Raw genomic sequence first — 22,357 nt, forward strand, 5'->3', positions numbered from 1 at the left:
ACCGGTTGGTGTTACGCTTCACCAATCAGTGTTAGAAAACTTCCAGAGACTAAGATTAGCACCTGGTCTTTGCTAAAAAAATTAGCACCGGGTCTAAAATTTAGACCGATATTTTTTCCTGGGATCAAAACTCCTTTCTTACAGGATATATGTAACGATAATTAGGAAGGGCACTGTTGTCATTTCTGAAACAAGCTGTGGCAAATGCAAATCATGTACGGTATGTACATGGGGAGCATGTATATTGCCTTGCCTAAACATAGCTCAGACAAAGGCAAGGAGGGGCGACCAAGTCAAACGCTGCCGGCCCCGCAAGACGTGGCGCCAAGGAAGTGCCTCCTCTTGCTGCCATCTCTCTCCCGCGTTTCCCTCCCGTCCTCTCCTCCCCCGTAACAAACACCCTGGTCGTCTCGATCTCCCTCCTCCGCCATCTCTCTCTGTCACTGTCTCCTTTCGCAGGGCCGGGAAGAGAGCTCGATCGGAAGCACGAAGCAGCCATGGTGATCGATATGATGCCCTCCGATCTCTATCTCTGATATCTCTCCATTATTCCTCCCTGGCTCGTGCGTGTTCCGGATTTTGATCGATCGATCGATCAATGTGGGTGTGTGCAGGCGAACTCGGCGTCCGGGCTGGCGGTGAACGACGAGTGCAAGGTGAAGTTCAGGGAGCTGAAGGCGCGGCGGAGCTTCCGGTTCATCGTGTTCAGGATCGACGACAAGGACATGGAGATCAAGGTGGACCGCCTCGGCGACCCCACCCAGGGCTACGGCGACTTCACCGACAGCCTCCCCGCCGACGAGTGCCGCTACGCCATCTACGACCTCGACTTCACCACCGTCGAGAACTGCCAGAAGAGCAAGATCTTCTTCTTCTCCTGGTAACAATTACTCCACTATATTAATGCATCGCCTACTTTTTTTTACTCTCGATCACAAATTACTAGTAACTGGGAATGGCAATTAATCAACGATCATTTGATCACGAATAATTTACTCGGCCAAATTAACATGTATGCAGGTCTCCTGACACTGCACGGACCCGGAGCAAGATGCTGTACGCCAGCTCCAAGGACAGGTTCAGGAGGGAGCTGGACGGCATCCAGTGCGAGATCCAGGCCACCGACCCCAGCGAGATGAGCCTCGACATCGTCAGGAGCCGGACCAACTAACTGATCCTCCATCACAAGCCAACAAGACCATGAACAACAGTGCTTCGCGTGCACTATCATTTCATTATTTGAGACCCACCCACTACTAATTGTCCATGATGAGCGATTGATCTTGGACTATATATCTCTCTTCCCATACCATGAATTTTGAAATGTTTTCATTCTTCGTCCTAATCATTCCATGTCCATTTTCCTTGTACTCGTTCATTTCTTCTTGTAAGGAGCATATATATATGGCCATGCCATTTGTTGGGCATAAGAATGCATTTGTTCCCGTAATATAGAAAAAAAAAAGGGCATTTTAAGCAATGGTATTGCCAAGTTACTTCGCTTGTCAACAATTTTGTGCGGCATGTCAATCTGTATGACTTTGGGATGAACTTTGTACTCCATAAGTTCCAAATTATGGGTTGTTTTTGTTTTACTAGGTTCATAAATATTATTATGTGTCTAGACATACACTATACCTAAGTGCATAACAAAAACTATGCATCTAAAAAAAGTCAAAATGACCCACAATTTGAAACGGTGAGAGTAACATTTTTTTTAATAGTAACAATAAGAGAATATGAGCACCATAAGGGTGTTTGGATACACCCGCTAAAGTTTAGCATCTGTCACATCGGATGTTGGATACTAATTATGCGTATTAAACATAGGCTAATTACAAAACTAATTACATAGATGGAGTCTAATTCGCAAGACGAATCTATTAAGTCTAATTAGTCCATGATTTGACAATGTGTTGCTACAATAACGATTTGCTAATGATGAATTAATTAGGCTTAATAGATTCATCACGCGAATTAGCCCAGGGGTTCTGCAATTAGTTTTATAATTAGATCATGTTTAGTCCTCCTAATTAGTATCCGAACATCCAACATGACACTACTAAAGTTTAGCGCCTAACACCCTGAGCCCATGACCCGAAATTGTGGGAATACACACACCTGCAACTGCAATGATTATATGGCGCAGCCGCGCAGGACGGCACGTCCTCGCCTGATTTGGAAAGAGATTGCCACACAGTTTGGCGTAAGCGGTTTAGACATCCTGCATATAGTAGAGGACATTTTAACTTCCGACGCGATCTTTGATGCTGTGACAATAGACATCCTTACGCATGGAAAATCAATGTTTGATTTTTTTTTTAAATCGAACATGCATCCAAATAGCAATCATCATTACCCCAACTCTGCCTTTTCACTCAACAATGTTAATGTTGGCTCAATGCAGACATTAAGTCCGAGTCCATGCAATTCAAGTACAAGCAGAACAGAGCTGCAGAACCGCCAACTTAGCAGTGCCACATCCATCAGTTTACCTTCCGCCAAAGCTCATCATATAGCTGCAGCCTGCAGGTTAAACTCTGCATGCCCATATAAAATGCTGGAAGAAACAGGGCACCGCGAGCGTGGCAATTACCACTGCTTTCGGAACACATCTGTATATCCCAAAACAAATTTTATTCTGATGGTACTATCTTTCTACATACACTAACCTACAGCATATCGAGGCATTATATTGTACAACTATGGTTGCTATACAAACCATTGGGAACAAAAACAAAGAAAAAAGTCTTTATTACAGAACCAAAAGTGCTTTTACACCCAGGCTCACCTTTAACTATACAGACTTTTCTTATAAGCTTTTATAGCCAGTAAACATCATACTTATATGTTGTATTGCCGATGCCCCTACTATTGCATCAGCAAAAGATTATTCACAGTAGCATTTATGTTGTTCGTCCTCATCAAATCCTACAATGAGAAGCATCAGTGCATGAAAATTCACAAGAATAACAACTGGCAGAGTTTTGGGGGGACAAGGCACATACCTCTATAATTAGCTCATCAGGGATATGAGGTAAAACTTCCCGTACTCTATCTACCATAGTGAGAACCTCTGAAAGACTTCCATTGCGAGTAGTGCCTGCAGTGCCTCGGAGCCGCAATCCAGCAGCAGCTGCACTATCAGGTACCGAGGAAGTGGATGGAACAAGAGAGGACCCTGCCATTGGCTCAGGCCATAGGTTCCAGGTGCCATCAGCATGCCCATAATTGTCGGTCACAGAAGCCAACTGCCTCATCATCATCTGAACTCCAGTAAGACCTACTGACCTCACGGCACTAGAGGAGCTGGGATTGTCCATCATGGGGCTCGACCATGGTGGAACCCAGCTAGCATCGAGACCTGCACCTCTGCATCACCAGACAAGGAACCAAATATGAATATATATGGTGAATAAAGTGAACACATAAAATAAGACAATTGAACAATCTAAGTACTGATACATACCTCCAAACAGCATCTGAAGGGTTCTGCTGTTCAACAGGATTTTCATTACCAGGAACTCTATGATTCAACCCCATTGTAAGTTGTTCCGCAATTCGCTGAACATTCGCTACCTCTGCACTTGTAGGCCTTGTAGGCCCTTCGGACGACACAGAGAGGGGTCTCCGACAAGTTGGGCAGGAGTAACCTTCCATTAGTCCTTGATCCAACCTACACATAACAGTGTGATCTCAGGAGAGAATCAAAAGCAGGATGCTTTCCATACACATTTGATGCTATGACATAGAATTCTTCAGCCAATGTCCCTTTCTTTAGAGGGAAAATTTCCAACGCTACACCTTTCTAAGCTCGATCTACTAATTCACTTTTCACTCTGTTCATATATGTGCAAACTCCAAATTTACTTTGATAAACTCTTCCCTGCACAGAATTATATGGGCTCATATGGATTTATGCCTCAACCACCCTGTCAAGGTTGGTCAGATCGATTAAAGTGTTATGGCAATAAAATTTAACACCTCTGGTTTTCCCATTATATCAGCAAGATTGTAAGTGGGGAAATAAAAATTCATAGGTAGGCATTAGGCCAAAATTTTGTTAGCAAACTAAGCTACACCCATGGACACTAGAAATGGCCAATTTTTTATATTAGGTTGGGATAGCCAACTTAACATACCCTAGAAGTTTTTTCTTTCTTCACAGATCTCATTACAGCAAGAAAACTCAGAACCAATTCAGGAGCACTGGTCTTGCAAGCCAATTTGAATCATAACATCAGCTAACCAGTTACAGTAATATAAGTGTCATTTCCTCATGCAAACAAGAGCATCATTTCTAGAGCATGCAGAATAATGAATCAAAAGGTTTCCTCTAAACGAATACAATCTATGAACTCTACTGCAAACTATCAAGTGGCAATTGCACTATATCAAAAGTAAATAAGGGCATACCATGATCGCAAGCAAGCTAGATGGAATAGATGGTTGCAGGACAACTTTTTGGCTCGAGCCATTGGTCCCTACAAGTTGCAGGAGCAAGAAAAAAGTTTAGATACACAAGCAATGGAGCCCCATGTGATCCAGTAGATCTAGATAATTATCTACCCTGCAGATGGCACACTCATCATCGTATGCGCAAATTTCATCATATGTAGCATCTGGAAGTTCTCCATCTAGTGAACTAAGAGCCTTCCGTAACTTGATGTAAGTCTTAATCCTCTTCAAAAATGAAACAATAAGAGCCTGGAAATGTTTTAAATGGATGATATCAGCACATCACATCGAAATGTAAACCTCAAAACATTACACAATTTATACAAGTGCATGTGTCACTTACGCGCAAGTTCAATAAGAGAACGGCATCAACCAAATGAAACGCCATACCACGAAGCCAAAAGATCATCGAGTAATGACCAAGTGACATCAACAAGCTTATCAAGTCAATGGCAAAACCGAAATCTCTGGTAAGCTTGCCTCTCCATTCAGAAAAAGATCCTGCAGTTATGAAGAATGATCAGGTCCTGGTGAAGAAGTATATTCGACAAGAGGATGCACGGCGAATGAACGGTAGTCATACTCAACTTGAACTGACATCTTCCAAAAGACAACGAGCAGACAGAAAAAAAAAACAGCAAAACTAGTAAACAACTGTTGGCCACTGACACGGGCTCCATAGAGCAACTTTGAGTACCAATTTGCATTGCCATTTATATGTAAAATCAAGTAAACTCTATAATAATATGAAACTATGGCAAATATCTTTCAGACAAATGCCACCATATTTTCAAAGCCAACCTATACTTCAGAATGATATTGCAAGCTATGAATTCTAGGATGCAACCTTTATTTAGTGGTAGTACCTATATTCCTCTCAAGGTTACTACAGTTAAGATTTAAGAAGCAAGCAACCACAAGACTTGCACATCAAATAATCTGCGCACCACATTTGTTAACCAACTGTAGTAATTTAACTCATCAGCTAACCACAGAAGAGGAAATAGCAGCTTATACCTGCTGCTTGCTTATAAGATTTTTGGAAATCAAGAAAGTCTGCACCACTTTCCATTAGATGTCGCTGCCAGATGTCAAATAACTGAAACCCATGCACCATGATAGACTGCCAACAAAAATTATGAGATAAGGCGTGAGGAGATTCAGAAGTACTAACTTATGCAGTATGCATTTTGAAATTAGGAGTTCATCTTTACTACTTGAAAAGATTGAGTTGGTGGTCATGGTAGTTTTGACCAGCTCCACCTTCAGGGATTTTATGTGCGTTGATTTGCTATGCGTGTCTATGTGCAGGATGTGGGCTGATGATATGAATCTCTATGGCTTGGAGATCTGTGAATGTTTTACATGCAATTTCTTTATTTAAAGATAATAATTGCATATGGTAAAAAGGTCCAGAGATGTTTTAGATTGTAATAATTGTTTATTTGAGGTCAGTACCAACAGATGTTACAGATTGGCACCCAGCTAGTATTAATCAAGATCAAGCTTCGAGGCTAAATGGTCAAAGGAGAGCACTGAAGAAGTGTTTTTTCCAACAACCCTGATTGAATTACCTGCAGTGTATCAAAGGCAATGCTAAGTGGCTCAAAGAACAGGAGCCAAAATAACTTGGAATTACAGGAGCTGCAGAACCCAACACAGAACTTCATCCTGGATAAGATAGATAAATAAAGCACTGGCCAGTCCATCGAACAGAGAGAACATACTCAAACATAAAGCTTGTAAAATACTAAATATTACAATGCATAGAGACAGCAACGACAGTTTGACATGGTAAATTGTCCATAGGCAGTAATATAAAAGAATTCTCCATTAATACATGATACTGCTGGTTACAAACTATGAAAGGGTGTGCAAATAGTTAAAATGTCATGAGAATCTAAGTCATTATGAACCCGTATGCTTGAGGAAATCCAGTACTCAAGGATTACCTTGTGCATATCAAAATGTACCCATCATACTATATGCAGGTTATAAATAAATGGATGAATACAAACTAAACAAGAAATATTACCATAGTAGATCAGCTGATAAAACCAGAAGCAACGCAGAGTACACACGAAAATATTTTGATGGAGTAGCTGATGGAGAAGCATTGAGCTGCTCAAGGCGTTCTCTGGCCAATGATTGAAACATCTGGATGTGACATGCATTTCAGTTAATGTGATTGGTAGAACCTCAACAAGCACAAGTTGCAAACTGTACCTTCAGTGAACAAAGAATGACCAACCAAGTTGACCAAAGGATAATTTGTTGAGAACTAGGAGGCACAATCAGTGGGAGAAAAGTTCCCTGTAACAGAACATTGATTAATTGTATCACGGAAGGAGTCCTTGACATTTAGTCAAATTACGGACAACAAGGCATAAATAAATAATGTACTTATCAAAGAAAAAGGATAACAAAACTAACAAATGTTATCTAAAGGAGCACCCACTGCAGCTTAATATTAGGAGTTGCCCAGTATAAAATATTTTGTGCAGCATGTCGAGAACAGCTGCTAAGACTTAGGATTGGCTACAGACCTCATTTAACGTAAGAGATGCATATGACATTTAGAACACTAGGAGGGAATTTAGCAGTCACTAAGAAACAATTGCTTTGATTAATAAGCAACCCATTTAGTCGTAGAAACTCGCTTGTTTGTCTTTTGTTGAAACCCATTGGGTGACAGGATGAACTATGAACAATAGTACTAATGCAGTGTACACTGACACGATTATAAACATAACCTTTGCAGTGTTAGAAGTGCAAAATTATAATTGAATTATAACTGGTACTTCCAAAGGCACTTTGATATAAACAAATACTTAAAGCATGCAGAATGGTGGCTAGGCAAAATATTAGTAAATTGTAAATTAGAAGTTTTGGTTATACTACAGATGTACAGACACTATCAGGAACGCACAACTGTACTGCCGTATTTTATTTTGGTTGAAAGTCATAAACTAAAGTAATGTTACATTTTATTTCATTAGGAAAGTAGTTCACTATCATGCTGTTTGAGTCCCACTACTCGCTAGGGTACTAGATGGAAGTGACATCATATCAAGCATACATGTTGAAGAAAGTGACTACGCGTAGCATATGAATGACATGTTGTACTTCCCAATGAAAGAAGAATACAAGGCTAAAACAAGTTTATTAGCAGGGAGATTATTGTAAGAAACAAAAATCATTCAACTAATCCAGTGCAGGAGTTTTGTTTTGACGCACAGAAGAAGCACAGACAAAAATACGAGAGAAAGTACCTTGTAAATTACATAGTTAATGATGTGCTCCAATACTTTTCTTGTCTCTAAGGAAGTTAGCTGAACAAAAAATAGAGTCTGCATGGAAAAAAGAAACATCAATAAAGCTGCTGCGCCATATATAAAGGAAAGGTAGAAATATGCTTGATATATAGCTAAGGTGCAGCATCCAAATGAAATCTGTATAGGGATTTTTTGCACTAGCAAAATAACAAGAAGATTTCAAATGTTCAGCTCTCATGCTGAAGTCCACTTTGTATGAATAAATTTAAACCGTGAAAAGCCTAAAGGCTGTTGTGCTGCATCCAATAACTGATACTCCAGTTTTGTTTGTAGTTCCCTACCAGCTACCGCTTTCGTGAAACAGTAATTGGCTTTGACGCTTCGCATAAGACTCTAAACTCAGTTATCCAGTATGGTGAGCCAACAGTTTAACCTCCTTTATGAAATGAGAATAGATAATAATCAGCTTCTGTTGTACACTATGCAGCACAATAGTATGGCTATCACCCCAGCAATCAAAAACCAAAATCATGAAGCTATCCAACTGCCAACAGGAACCCCATCCAGACAACGGATGATGCATCCCATGACAATGACAAGCATCCGCCATTCAACTATGTCATCAAACTTACATTCTAGAAACTTCCCCCCTTTATGATCACTCAACTTAAACTCCTACTAGCACATGCATTTAGCCTGTTCCAAACATTCCTTTGAAAAAGGAAATTCGGAGTTCACCAATTCAACCAACACGTTGTTCATTTAAAACACCTCCACTCAGTGGAGGGGGCGGGGCAACTCCCATCTGTCTGATTAAGCAAGTTAAACAAATCGCACAAGGACCAGCAGAGACAACCCACAGAGGCTTTCTCTAATCAAATTTGCCACATTAAAACAACAACCTAGGGACCACTACAGCAGTAATAAATAACGCAGCTAGCTAACGCAATTAGTCCCCCAGAACATGTAACCCATCTCAATGAGCTCGATCAGTCACCTACACCATAACAATCCAATCTCCCTCATTCGAACCCGGAAAGGCACCAATCGTGCGAGGGCAGCCCCCGCGGAACAACCCCAAATGGAGGAGGAACAACGGAGCCCACCTTGAGCGCGAGGAGGATGACGAGGAACGCGTGCGCGGCCAGATTCGCCAGGAGCGCGACGGTGACCCGCGACCGCAGCACGGCCCCGAGCCAGTCCCCGCCCCCGCCCGCCCCGGCCTCGTCGTCGAGGAGCGAGGACGCCCACCACTGCAGCGCGGCGGCGCTGGCCGCCGTGGAGGCGGCCGCGACGTAGAGGCAGTTCACCGCCGCCATGCGCCCCGCATCGGTCGCCCGCCGCCGGGGACGAGACAGCCGGGACCCCCCCTAACCTGCACCTGCCCTAGCGCGCAGCTTCTCCGCGGCCGCTCCTCCCTCCCGATCCCGCGCGGGGGGTATGCTTTGCTTGGTGCGCGCGCCTCCGGCGCTTTATTCGCGTGGGGAAGGGGAGGAAGGCAGGAGGCGATGCCGCGAGCGATGGCGAGGAGGGACCGTGACGGAACGGAAGGCGAGGAGCATGAGGGGGGGAGGCGGAGGGGGACAAAATTATTGCGGCAGCGAGGGGGGATATTTTTATTTTAGGTTTTTTTTTCTGGATCAGATTAATTACGCGATAGGCATGGTAGACTAATTAATCCAGAGTTAGCAGTATTTATTTGAAGGGGTTTAAAGTCCGGAGACTTTATCGAAACAGTCCTTCCAACTACGCTTAATTGTGTTCATGCTTCCGCCTGCCCTTCTCGCGAAGCAGGCGTGGACGTGCGGTGCGAAACCTGTTTAGGAAAAGGTGGTTTCCGTAAATCTGGCGCTTCTGGAAGGCGTTAACCGGTACGGCGCGCGCGCGCGTGACGCGCCTGCGCGGAGGCGGGGGGTGTCGTCGGGTGGGCCCGGCGCGTCAGCGGGTACCGGAAAGGCGGGTTCGGTAGGTGCCCGTGGCAGGCAGGCGTGGGCGTGGCACGGTGGGTTCGGCGGCGCTGTCGCCGAGCCGTGACCCGGTCTCCGGCCGCCGCGCGCCGACGCAGGGTGGAAACTTTTGTTCCGGTCCCTCGTTTGTTGGGGGCGCTTTTTTTTCTAAGAACGGATAAAGCTTGCGTGTGTTTGATTTGAGAAGAAATGGCCGCCGAAAGTAACACTTGATGTGCTTGTTCTTACCCTATCACACTTTGGCATCGTACTACACGTCATAAGGACTTGGCTAGATTAGCTCCCCCCTAAACCAGCGCGGTGATCGTCAGCAAGTTTAAATAAAGCACGAAGTTAGGAGCTTGGTCTAATCTAGGCATGTTTGGTTTTCGAAATTAAAAAAAAGAATCTAGGCATGTGCCTGCGGCTACCGCCTACCGAAAGGACATTTCATATGCGAGTCCTCACCCTATCACACTTTGACATCATAGTATAGATTTTGAAGCGACCTGAGCTTGTACTTGATTTCGTACTGGCTGTTTGGATACAGTCTCATAAAGTTTAGTACCTGTCACATCGAATGTTTAGATACTAATTAGGAGTATTAAATATAGTCTAATTACAAAACTAATTACACAGATGGAGTCTAATTCGTGAGACGAATCTATTAAGCTTAATTAGTCCATGATTTGATAATGTGGTGCTACAGTAACCATTTGCTAATGATGGATTAATTAGGCTTAATAGATTCGTCTCGCGAATTAGTACAGGGGTTCTGCAGTTAGTTTTATAATTAGCTCATGTTTAGTCCTCCTATTTAGCATCCGAACATCCGATGTGACCCCTCCTAAAGTTTAGTACCTCGCATCCAAACACCCCCTTACTTAGACTTGGGATAAATATCGTATACTAGAGTATTGTACTAACTAAATTTGACTTTTTGACGGGGCGGCTTAGAAAAACGAAAGAGGAAGACTTACCAGAAGCCAAAACCATAGAATGCCTTCTAGAACGGGCGTTCCTTTTTTGTGTTTTTCTACTGTTTTCTTGACTTCTTGTACTGTTTTTTAGGAAAAAATAATTAGCTACGTATACCAACAATGTTGTTGTGTTCGTGCTTAGGGGGTGTTTGGGAGACAGGGGCTAAACTTTAGCCCTGTCACATCGGATGTTCGGATGCTAATTAGGACGACTAAATATGAGCTAATTACAAAACTAATAGCAGAACCCCTAGGCTAAATCGCGAGACGAATCTATTAAGCCTAATTAATCCATCATTAGCGAATGGTTACTGTAGCACCACATTGTCAAATCATAGACTAATTAGGCTTAATAGATTCGTCTCACGATTTAGCCTAGAGGTTGTGCAATTAGTTTTGTAATTAACCAATGTTTAATACTCCTAATTAGTGTTCAAACATCCGATATGACAGGGGCTAAAATTTAGCCCCTGTGTGTCAGACACCCCCTTAATCTGTCTCGCGCTGTCCGCTGACAACAATGCATAACACAAACAAAGAGAACTTTGTTAAAGAAAGAGGTATTTCATATCACCTTATCTGTGACTTTACAGTTTACACTCATTTGTCTCAGCTTTGGACAATTGTCTTCGCAACGAAAAAAATGTTCTGTTGCCGGTTACTTCTGCCAAAACAGAGGGAAATTGTGCGCTGACTTGTCAAGAGCAGAGTGATAGGAATATGAAGTAATTTAGAAACATAAAAGGCAAAAATACATTAAAAAAATAAGTAAAAAACATCCTTGCAAAAACCCGCAGATGTCCGACCACCATGGGATGATATCCGTCACCTTGCGATGGAGACGTGACAGAAGTAGAAATAATTTTCTTGGTAACAATCCAGCTTGTCATCATGAGCAGGCAACAAAGCCACACCCATCATTAACAGGGCTGATGATGTGGGCAGATACAGCAAAGGCTACACCCATCAGATTGAATAGCCTAAAATTCAGCACGTGCAAAACTCTGGCCTCGTCTCCCACCTCCTAAAATTTTAGCTCCTAAAAAGTTTTAGTCAGTTTTTAGTCCATAGTCTAAAGCATGTTTAGTTCCACCTCCTAAAACTGATTAAAATTAATAAATATTGTGACAAAATGACCATACTGCCCTCCCCCTATGCCCTTGTCCTTCTCTGCCCGCCCCCTCCCCTCCTCCCGCTTCCCTGCACACACCCGCCTGAGCCCTCTGCTGCCCCCGCCAGCGGCGGCTGACGCCCTCCTCCCGCTGGCACCGCCCCCTTCCCTCCTCCCGCCGGCGCCCCTCCACTCTCTCCTTCCCTCGAACGCCGCTCCCTCCCCTCCTCTTCTTCCCCGGCGCCGCCCCCTACCCTCCAATCAAGGCCGTCGCGCCCCTCCTCTCCTCTTCTTTCCCGGCCGACGCCCCCTCCCCTCCTCTTCTTCCGCGGCACCGCCGCCCCCCTCCCGGTCCTCCCTCGCCTGGATTCGGTGGCGGCGGGGATCCAGCGGGGGAGCGCCCGATCGGCCCGTGCGGCGACGCAAGAGAGTGGGGGTGGCTGATCTGGCAGGGGATGGCACGGCCGATGGTGAGAGGCCGCGGGCGCCGGCGTGAAGGAGGGAGGGAGCGGTGGCGGGGTTGGGGAGGGTGCGGGGTAAGAGGCAATAAAAGGAGGGGTAGTGGGAGTCCAACATTGGTTTTAGGAGGTTTTATGAGGGGGTGAGGGAACTAAAAGTTTTGAGCCTCAAAGTCACTTTTTAGGAGGAGTGTTTGGATTTTTAGTCACTTTTTAGGAGCTAAAATTTTAGGAGGGTGGAAACAAACAAGGTGTCCGTTCTTTGAAATCAGTTCTCTCTTATTGGTTCTTTGAAATCGGTTCGAATCAAATGGAGGTCTTAAAAAAAGATTAAGTACTTTTTTTCCTCTATGGTTGGCTACAACTTTTGTGCAAACACAATCTGCACTAAACATTCAAAAGGTACAAAGGCAAAGGCAAAAAAAAAGCTAGTCAAATTCCTATGATTTTTCTTAGGTCCCGTTTGGATCCCTTTATCATCTTGAAGGAATTGAAATCTACTTAATGGAGTAGGCTAATTTATATTAGAATGTGGCAATTCACAACTTTCCAAAATTTAGATATAAGCCTATCTTAAATTCATAGGGTGGGAGATAAAAATTAATTCAATAGATTATGATTATTAGAATGAAATTCAATTCTTATAGCATGCTCTTGGACTCGCTTTCCTATAGCAGAAGTGCAGCACATAAATATCTCTTCCATATCACTAACAATAATATACAAATATATTCCACATATAATTATAGTAGCTTAATTAATTTGCGTCTAAATTGTGATTATTAGAATGGAATTCAATTCTAAAGATCCAAACGGGACCTTAATGGAATAGCTTGTTCCATCTAAAGAAGTTCTAACACGAGTTGCAATTCCTTGGAAAGTTTTTATTTTAATCACTACGGTATTCTTGCGTTTTCATCCCAACAACTTGAAATGCTACATCGTTTTAACAAGCCTGCGCGTTTTTTCCCCCGAGCTTTGAGTTCCGGATAGACCTTTCTTTAGCTTAGGGGTTTAGTTTAGGGGTGTTTGGGAATACCGTGCTAAATTTTAGCACCTATCACATTGGATGTTTGGATACTAATTAGGAGTATTAAATATAGTCTAATTACAAAACTAATTGCACAGATGGAGTCTAATTCGCGAGACGAATCTATTAAGGCTAATTAATCCATTATTAGCAAATGGTTACTGTACCACCACATAGTCAAATCATGGACTCCATCTGTGCAATTAGTTTTGTAATTAGCTCATGTTTAGTCCTTCTAATTAGCATCCGAATATCCAATGTGATCTTAGCGCATCGTATCCAAACACCTCCTTTGTGTTCAAACTTGTAAAATTGGGATGCGCGGGTAACAAAACACCCCATTATATTCACCCAATTTTCAATTTCCAGCAGCAATCCGGCCTCGCCTTCAGTTCCCGCCCAAAGCCCCCAAACCGCTTCTCCCCGCCGTCGGCGCCGCCTCCCATCCTTGCCATGGAAGCCGGCGACGGGAGCCCCGCGGCCTCGCCTCTGGACGCCGTGGCCGCCGCCTTCAAGTCCCGCGTCATGGAGCTTCAGGACCTCGTCCTCGCCCGCAGCAGTACGCCTCTCCTCGCCGAATCCCCGCTCCGTAAACCCTAGGTGGGTGCTAAGTACTGACCCGGCCCCCATCCCCCACTCCCTTCGCAGTGTTCCCGGCGACGGCGCTGCCGGACCTCGCCTCCGTCAACGCGTCGGTGACGGCGATGGAGTCGCAGGTGCAGGACATCCGCCGCCGCCTCCAGGAGGAGCTTGACGCCATCCCTAAGGCAAAGGTACGGCTTCGTCGCTCGATTCACCGCGGGAATGCCGGGGATGGTGCTTCTTTGAGTCTCCATGTGCCTCCGGATGCTGATCCGCCGGTTGCTTTAACAGAAACCAGAAGGGACGGGATAAATATGCCATTTCCAAACTGTGTAGAAATGGTGGTGTTGAGTTTAGGCTTCAAATGGGGATTTCTTAGCCTTTTACTGTTTCTGGATGGATGATAGGTTCAAAGCTCAGGTTCGTGTCTGTAAATGAGGAAACGGGATCTTGATTAGCAGCAGTTTTTGTGCTTGGAGAAATTGTTGCAGGAATTGGCCTATTGGGAAAATCGAGACGTTTTATGCTTGCTCCTAACATTCTAAAACGAATTTCGTTATATGTTGGTGTCTTGGTGATAGATGGTTGTTTTCTCACTGTCGACTTCATTGAATCCACATGCAGAAGCTTATCGAGCGGTCCTTGAAGCAGGAAGAGAAGCTTCAGCACATGCTTGCCAACCTACCTTCTGGGATGCATGGGGAGGTCTTGGCTACTCATCTGGAACAGAGCTCATCAAGGTATCTGCTGAATATGGTTGTATCTTTTGTTTCAGCCTTCATTTGGCCGTAATAACATGCTGCTTATGTTTCAGGATGCTCCCAGAGTGCTTTAATTTCAGCTCATCTGTTTCTCAATATAATGAATGTGAGTTGAAGATTAAGGAGGAGCCAGTTGCTGCTCCCAAGGTAAAGCTACTTAATCTCGTGCGCTATTCAGGGATTCTAGCTGCTTTTCTTCTTCATGAAAGTTTTAGCTGTTTGCTGAACTTTTGCTTTCTTTGATTGCTGAGAAGAAAGGAAGAGCACCTGCACCGCGCTGGTACATCTCAACTGAAGAGCTTGCTTCGTTGTCATCGTTAGTTCTCAGTCTGCAACCTTTTCCTTTTTCCGATCAAATTCGGCCATCTGTTATTACGACTGAATATGAAATATGTGATCGTTGTCATTGCAGGTACATGAGGGGAAGACTGACTTTGGAGAAGGTTAATATCGCAATTAATGAAGTGGCCTCATATGCAGATGCCAATGCTCACCTTGTTACATGCCCTAAGAAAAAGGTTTGTTTTATTTCATTCCACCTTTTGGCAGTGATATGTATTTTTTTTGTATGACGGGCTGTTGACCATGCTGTCAGTGTTCTTGCAGTTGTCTGAAGATATGTGGGATAAAGCTTTGGTAAGCCCAATCTAGATGCCATCAACCAGATTCCTTTCCTCATTTTATTCAAAAATTCATTCATTTGGATGTTCTATTCAGGAACTAAGGGACATTGCAGCAACTGAGGCAGTGAAAGGGAAGCCTTTCTTCCTGGAGGTCGACATCAAAGGACCTGGTCTAAAACTTGATAACACGGGAAAAGCTATTCTTACAGTGAGTGTATACAACTTTAGCTACTTACTGTGACAATACATAGAGCATGTAGCCAAATGATATTTTTTCTTTATCATTTACATCACTGAAGATGATTAATGATGTAATGTTTGGCCTTCATGCAATCTGTTATTTCTGAAATATAATGTTTGCACCGTTTTGAATGTATAACCAAAATAATCTATATGTGGACTGTCAAACTTGAACCATCAGTAAATAAGATAAGATACATAAGATACTATACTTTTACATTAAGCATTAGATGAACAACAACAACAACAACATAGCCTTTCAGTCCCAAGCAAGTTGGGGTAGGCTAGAGTTGAAACCCAACAAGAGCTACAAATCAGGGTTAGGGCACATGAATAGCTGTTTTCCAAGCACTCCTATCTAGGGCTAAATCTTTGGGTATATTCCATCCCTTCAAATATCCTTTTATTGCCTCTTCCCATGTCAATTTCGGTCCTCCTCTGCCTCTCTTCACATTACTGTCACGCCTTAGGGTTCCATTACACACCGGTGCCTTCGGAGGCCTCCGTTGGACATGTCCAAACCATCTCAGCCGGTGTTGGATAAGCTTTTCTTCAATTGGTGCTACCCCTAACCTATCACGTATATCCTCATTCCGGACTTGATCTCTTCTTGTATGACCACAAATCCAACACAACATACGCATTTCCGCAACACTTATCTGCTAGACATGTCGTCCTTTTGTAGGCCAACATTCTGCACCATACAACATTGCAGGTCTAATCGCCGTCCTATAAAACTTGCCTTTTAACTTCAATGGTACCCTCTTGTCATATAAAATTCCTGATGCTTGGCGCCACTTCATCCACCCCGCTTTGATTCTATGGCTAACATCCTCATCAACATCCCCTAATGCTTTTAGCATTGATCCCAAATATCGAAATGTATCCTTCCTGGGCACTACTTGACCTTCCAAACTGACATCTCCCTCCTCATGTGTAGTAGTGTCAAAGTCACATCTTATATATTCAGTTTTAGTTCTGCTGAGTCTAAAACTTTTTGACTCATGGTCTCCCACCACAACTCCAGTTTCCTATTTACTCCTGCTCGACTTTCATCAACTAGCACTACATCATCCGCGAAGAGCATACACCAAGGGATATCCCCTTAGATGAAAAAAATACACAATTGCAAATTTCTTCTGGCTTCATACACAGTTGAATCACTTTTCATGTAACCTGATGCTACAAAATATGTGAACCCTGCATTACAGTCCACTACCCTTCAGAACAGTAGGTCATAATGTGCACTTGTAAGAGCATTGATCTTGCAGTATTGTTGATAAAGTTTGGTAGCTAAAGAGATATAAATATTTTTAAAATATAGGCTGCAATTATATTTCCTGGTTGTCACCTGCTCATTTTGTTAGCAATTTAAGTTGCTCTGTTACATTCATCTGCTACTGTCCTCCAGGTCCTTCGCCATCTTGGACGCATCCATGAAACAAGGATTGGGCACCATCGGGTCTTTATACTGTCAAAACAGGCCTGAAGGTATATCTCATTTGATCAAACTTGCTGCACATCCTGCAATCTGTCAATGTCCGGTAGCCTCCTTGCTGTGATATTGCAAATCTCAGATGTGCTTCCTGGATGATTCAGAGATTGCTGTGCTTTCATTAGCGATCTGCTTGGCCGCGTGCTTTCATTTGTACTGTGCTTACATTGTCCAAAACTCCCATGCCATGTATATGTTCAATTGCAAGCTTATCTGTGCAATAGAGACTCTAGTTGGCCAATGCTTAGGAGCCAACAACATCCCGTGTGATGTACATCAATACAAAGGTTGGATAAGAAAATGGCTACCCCAGGGGGATCTAGTGTACACTTTTGGCTTCTCAGCAATTTGCTGGGCAGGGTAGAAATGTAGAAATAGAGCCTGCTTCGACAAAAAAAATCATCAAAAACCCTGTGGAGATTATTTTTCATGCTTGTTCTTTCATGACCTATTGGGCAGGCCTGTACAAGACGGATCTGCAAGAGAAGCTGCTCGATGGTGTCAAGGTGCTGCTGTCCTGCGCTCACAAAGTACTGGCTCAACAAGCAAGGCCGCCTCCGCCAGCTCTGTTGCCACCCATCCAGGAAGATCGGGAGGAGGATGCGACGTGAAGCTGAAGACGAACCTGGAAAGATGGATCATCTTCATGTGCTGGAGTCTCCAAAAACTATCTAGATTGTAATATAAGAAGTTTGATAGCGTGGTAAACTTTAGATGTCGCAAGTAGGGGAGGGTGAAAACTCCTGTTGAGTCTAGGAATCCTAGGCCGCTTTCTAGTAGGCTGCTTTCTTCTTCTGTTAGGCATCTTTTCTGTACCGAACCTCTGTATTTCCGTTTCAAATGAAATGGGAATGGGGCTGAGCCTCGCGTCGAAAAAAAATATGAGAGCAAGCTGTAATTTTGTCTTTCATTTTTCCTCTTTTTGGAGCTGCTGGTTAGGAGAGTACACGTGTGCAGACATAACTTAACTGGATGGATGTGATTTTTCATCAATTGTGTACCGAGGTGCTGCTGATGGCAGGGCATCAGGTGCTTGATTGCCTGGGCAACTTATACAGTTCTTGTTATCTTTGCTTGGAAGCGAGAACCGAGTGCTGTCCAAGGTTTATAGAGGCAGCAGAAACTCATTGCATGGCTGCTAGAAAAGAAGTGGTGGAAGCGAGCGGAAATGGCCTTTTTGTTGTTGATTTTTCATGTGCTCATTTGGCAGACAAGACCACTTCAGCTGTGTTTTGGCTTTCAAGCTAAGCTTCTGACCAGCAAACTGTAGCTCTGCATTCAAAGCGAGAGAATGAAAATTGAGAGACAAACTGTAGTAAACCAGGTTTTCTCTGTTGTCTCTTTTGTATTTTTTGTTCGCTCTTTTCCATGTATGTAGATTCCTGGATTTTGATCCAAATAAATCTCATCCAAATACGTTTGTTGTGGGGGCAATGTTCTTTTGGACAGGATCTTAATCGTTCGGCACAAGTTTGAACTCAATAAACCAAATCTGAATCAAATTCACTGCAGCTATCAATCGGGTTTGAAAAGATCATATAAGGAGTATACACATTAGTTCTTGGACAGTTGGACTTGTCTCGGTGTCATCCAAGTTCTCAAAATGCACATTCGTGTAGACTTTTTAAGTGTGCTATCTGCGATCCAAAACATGTGAAGTGAGTGATTAGCTGGCTAATGATGTCCTGTGTTCCAGTCAGAGAAGTGACAATACAGAAGAGAAGAGGGGGCCGGTGTGTCTACAACTCTACATTGTCCATGGAGTCAGACTACACGTAGTTGAATAGACAAACTTTGGCTCAGCTAGAGCAAGACATAAAGTCAGTTGGTTTTGTGCATGGTAGCCTAAACGTGAATTCTGTTGTATAGACCCATCCTATTTTCCATTCGCATATAAGTGAGGCAAGTGAAAGCGTGGATGAAAGATTGGAATTGTTCGAATTAGCAGAGACGGGTGTCGTTCTTAAACATTTTCCGTCTGCGTTGTGTGACTAGCCTTTTAGCCGCGGACATTAAAGAGCAGATAGGGAAGCTGAGATTTGCGAAAACCAAAAATTGCAGGGAGCAAAATGGTGATAATAAAACTGATCACAAAGTGCCAAGTTTAGTGAGCGAGCTTTGTCTTCGACAGATTCTCCTCCTGAATCTTTCTGAGCAGAGAGCAGATGATGTACTATCTGATAATTCTGGTGCCTAGTTTTCACTGGGAAACGGTCTGCGTCTTTCACTGTGATGGCAGGAACGCCTTGAAGATTGAATTGCCTTCTACTCCCTCCATTCCAAATTATAAGTCATTCCAAGAATCTTGGAGAGTCAAAGCATCTCAAGCTTGAACAAATTACAGAGAAAATTATAAAGATTTATGACATCAAATAGGTATACTATGAAAATATAATTGATGAAGAATCTAATGATACTTAGTTGACATCATAAATGTTATTATATTATCATATAAATTTGGTCAAACTTGAGATATTTTGACTCTCCAAGATTCTTGGAATGACTTATAATTTAGGATGGAGGGAGTACAATTTAGAGACAGCTGGAAGCGCTAAGGGCTCTGGCCTCTGGGAGCAACGCCTTCGCTATTTCGGTCGCAAACTCACAACTTTGACAGCTTGAAATAAAGTGGAACATCAGCCTGGGCTCCTATCCTGATAATCTTTCGCCACTGCATTGGAGGTGCTGAAAGAAGCGGCTTCGCCTCGCTAAAACTGATGAAGTGATGATGCCATCACAAGCTGACGGGTGGCTGAATGACATGAACTAACCACATGCTGCTATCCGTGTGAACGTTGGTAATCTGGGTTGTATTGTAGTACCTGTAATCTCTTAATTTAGGTGTATGGGAAAAAATGTTATGAGTTGCATGACAATGGCAATTTGTACGATGGATAGAGAGTGGTCTTATAGTCCTAAAATTAGCTTATGAGGTTGTTTCTTCTCAAACAATGATCTATTCCTGTCACCAGCCTCTCCTCCACATTCTAAAAAAACATCTTATGTGATATTGCATGAGGTGACGTATAAGACTGTTAAGTGTATCATTGCACTCTTAATTTTACGTTGGTCTATTCTAGCTTCCGGGCCAGCTTGGTGATCTAAAAGTATAAAAGCAGGGAAAACAACTACTTCCTCCAATCAAAATTAGTTTACACTTTAGAAAATTACATTGTTCTGCACTTAATTATATTTTGCCATAATGAACATCATTTACTCATGACCGGAGGGAGTAAAAAATAAAATCAATTAACAATTCTACAAGTAACGTTAATATTCTCTTCCACAATTGTAAACGGATAATATTTTTCTTAAGTTAAACAGTCTTATCATTGATTTTTATTAGAAGCCACTAAGGGCCCCATCCCCTTAAAAAGAAAGAAAATAAAGGAAAAAATCAATGGACACAAAAACCTGCTAATTTTTTTTACATTATTCTTTCTGGCCTCTCCATGTCTATATATGGTCACCTCCTATCTCCCTGTTCCTCTTTTTTCTCTTTGGTTAGTCATTACATGCAAAGCTTTCTCTCTGTTGTGTGATCTCTATCTCTCGATTGCTACAATTCGCTCTGCCCTCTCCAAATCAGGTGAGAATCCTCTTTGATGAAAAATGTAATTCGTAATTGTTAGATATTTGCACATGAGGGATTTAATTTGATGCATGCAAAAGAAATATTCTTCATGTCCCAAATCAACTTTATTTGGTTTAAACCTACAAAATATGATTGTATTGGGCATATGTTACAACAAAATGCATACATAAAATTGGTACTGTTATTGTCCCATATGAAGGCATCGACGCGCTTATAAGCTCATTTTAGTTCTAACAAAATGTGTAGGATCATCAGTTGACATGAATCAGTTAATATATGCCGGATATTGTGAAATTTTAGCTCAAAATATTTCACAATTTGCATGGATATGGTCATCTATACATATTTACCTTGGAGCAAATGCACACAAATGCATGGCTCTTTTCTGTTTGATTTCTTATTATTTATCTTGCCTCCATAAATTTTCAATGAAACACAAGAAAAGGACAAGACCAAATTTAGCACGTAGCAATTTGTTATTTTTCATAATGGCAGGAATGGGTAATTTAGGTGTAGATTTAGAGGTTTTACATTTTCTAGAATTAGAAAACATAATAGATCCAATGATTATGATGGTTACTCTACCCTACCCGATTGATGGCTAGATATTTCTAATTTTTATGAGAATTTCTAGGATTTATCTTTTTTTTCTTCTAGCATGTCTCATGAGAATTAATGTGATATTTCTAATTTTTATGAGAATTTCTAGGATTTATCTTTTTTTTCTTCTAGCGTGTCTCATGAGAATTAATGTGGAGGCTCCTTTAATTAATAATAGTAAGATATAAATACAGACTTTTTATGCATACCGCATGAGTCATTCAACATTAGCTTAGATTAAGTTTCGTTGTTTCAGGTTTTCCTCTTGCCTTTGTATATTGTGTTACCTTGGTAAACCCTCTTAATCGTCCTGTCGAATTTTGAACTTTTGGTACCTCAGAGAACAGAGAACGTAGAGCTCGTAGAACTGGTCCACTGTGCACGTAGTATAGACTCAATCAGGTGGACTTTTACCCTGCCAATTTTTTTTTGAGTCTTTGACTTGCTACTATTTTCTTGGTGCATCTAGTTTCAAATGTTGTGATAAATGACACATTATTTTCATGCCCTCACGCCATCTTGTAGTTTAACAAGCTACGCTTGTGTCATGCCTTGACCAAGCTGCAATTTATTTTTGTTGCTTGCAAGTGCACCCCATTTCTCTGCTACAAGTCCTTTGAGTTTTGCCTCATGCATTAAAATGCTTCTTTCATTGGTAACCAGAAGTGCACTCCATTGTTGTACTACTAGTCTGTTAGGTTCTTGAGTGAAAACGACCTCCCAATTGAGATTGTTTAATTCACCTGAAGTTTCAAACCTTGACATAAATTCGATGTCGACATACGTCCACGTTCCTGAATTTTTATGCCTTTTCTTCCAACTTGTTTTGCCGAGCGATCAAGGTAGATAGAATCTTAATTCGTTTCTTTTGTTGGAGTTATGTGCCTCATTTTCCTCTTTGAGACAGTCCGAGAATGTGATTTGACCATTATAGAAAGGAAACCGTAGGGAGTTGCAAATAACCAAAGCTAACTAACCAACAAGATACTCTTAACTTGTATGATTCTACAACAACATTCGAGGACAACTTTGATTCTATGTCTCAAAATTGGAGAAATGGTTGCCTTGTGTGATTAGAATTTCATCAGAGCATACCGATTGCCAAAGTTACTGCAGATGTCAGTGCTGACTGCATAGTCTTGGACAAACATGATCACACAATCCCATTGCCTCATTGATTCTGCCATTGATCTGCCCTGGTGT

At 42.4% G+C, this 22,357-nt stretch overlaps 3 protein-coding genes across 3 annotated transcripts; 2 read left to right on the forward strand and 1 right to left on the reverse strand.

The window, feature by feature from the left end:
* Positions 1-189: 189 nt before the first annotated feature.
* On the forward strand, positions 190-1,518 carry LOC101765611 (actin-depolymerizing factor 2). The gene is made up of 3 exons (XM_004957647.2): positions 190-500; positions 615-880; positions 1,021-1,518. Exons 1-3 carry the CDS (start codon positions 498-500, stop codon positions 1,169-1,171), a joined length of 420 nt encoding a protein of 139 aa, XP_004957704.1. The 5' UTR covers positions 190-497; the 3' UTR covers positions 1,172-1,518.
* A 1,048-nt stretch (positions 1,519-2,566) lies between these two features.
* LOC101766024 (E3 ubiquitin protein ligase RIN2) lies at positions 2,567-9,311 on the reverse strand. The gene is made up of 12 exons (XM_004957649.4): positions 8,840-9,311; positions 7,731-7,808; positions 6,685-6,771; positions 6,494-6,615; positions 6,033-6,129; positions 5,476-5,581; positions 4,802-4,959; positions 4,570-4,707; positions 4,417-4,484; positions 3,470-3,676; positions 3,009-3,372; positions 2,567-2,931 (listed from the first exon to the last, which is right to left on the reverse strand). Exons 1-12 carry the CDS (start codon positions 9,050-9,052, stop codon positions 2,872-2,874), a joined length of 1,698 nt encoding a protein of 565 aa, XP_004957706.1. The 5' UTR covers positions 9,053-9,311; the 3' UTR covers positions 2,567-2,871.
* A 4,324-nt stretch (positions 9,312-13,635) lies between these two features.
* On the forward strand, positions 13,636-17,952 carry LOC101766719 (spindle and kinetochore-associated protein 1 homolog). Its single transcript, XM_004957650.2, has 10 exons — positions 13,636-13,817; positions 13,907-14,031; positions 14,465-14,580; positions 14,655-14,748; positions 14,856-14,917; positions 15,014-15,119; positions 15,208-15,237; positions 15,319-15,432; positions 16,876-16,955; positions 17,419-17,952. Exons 1-9 carry the CDS (start codon positions 13,712-13,714, stop codon positions 16,951-16,953), a joined length of 831 nt encoding a protein of 276 aa, XP_004957707.1. The 5' UTR covers positions 13,636-13,711; the 3' UTR covers positions 16,954-16,955; positions 17,419-17,952.
* Positions 17,953-22,357: the final 4,405 nt, after the last annotated feature.

Source organism: Setaria italica, chromosome II (assembly GCF_000263155.2).
Source record: "Setaria italica strain Yugu1 chromosome II, Setaria_italica_v2.0, whole genome shotgun sequence".
Taxonomy (NCBI): Eukaryota; Viridiplantae; Streptophyta; class Magnoliopsida; order Poales; family Poaceae; genus Setaria; species Setaria italica.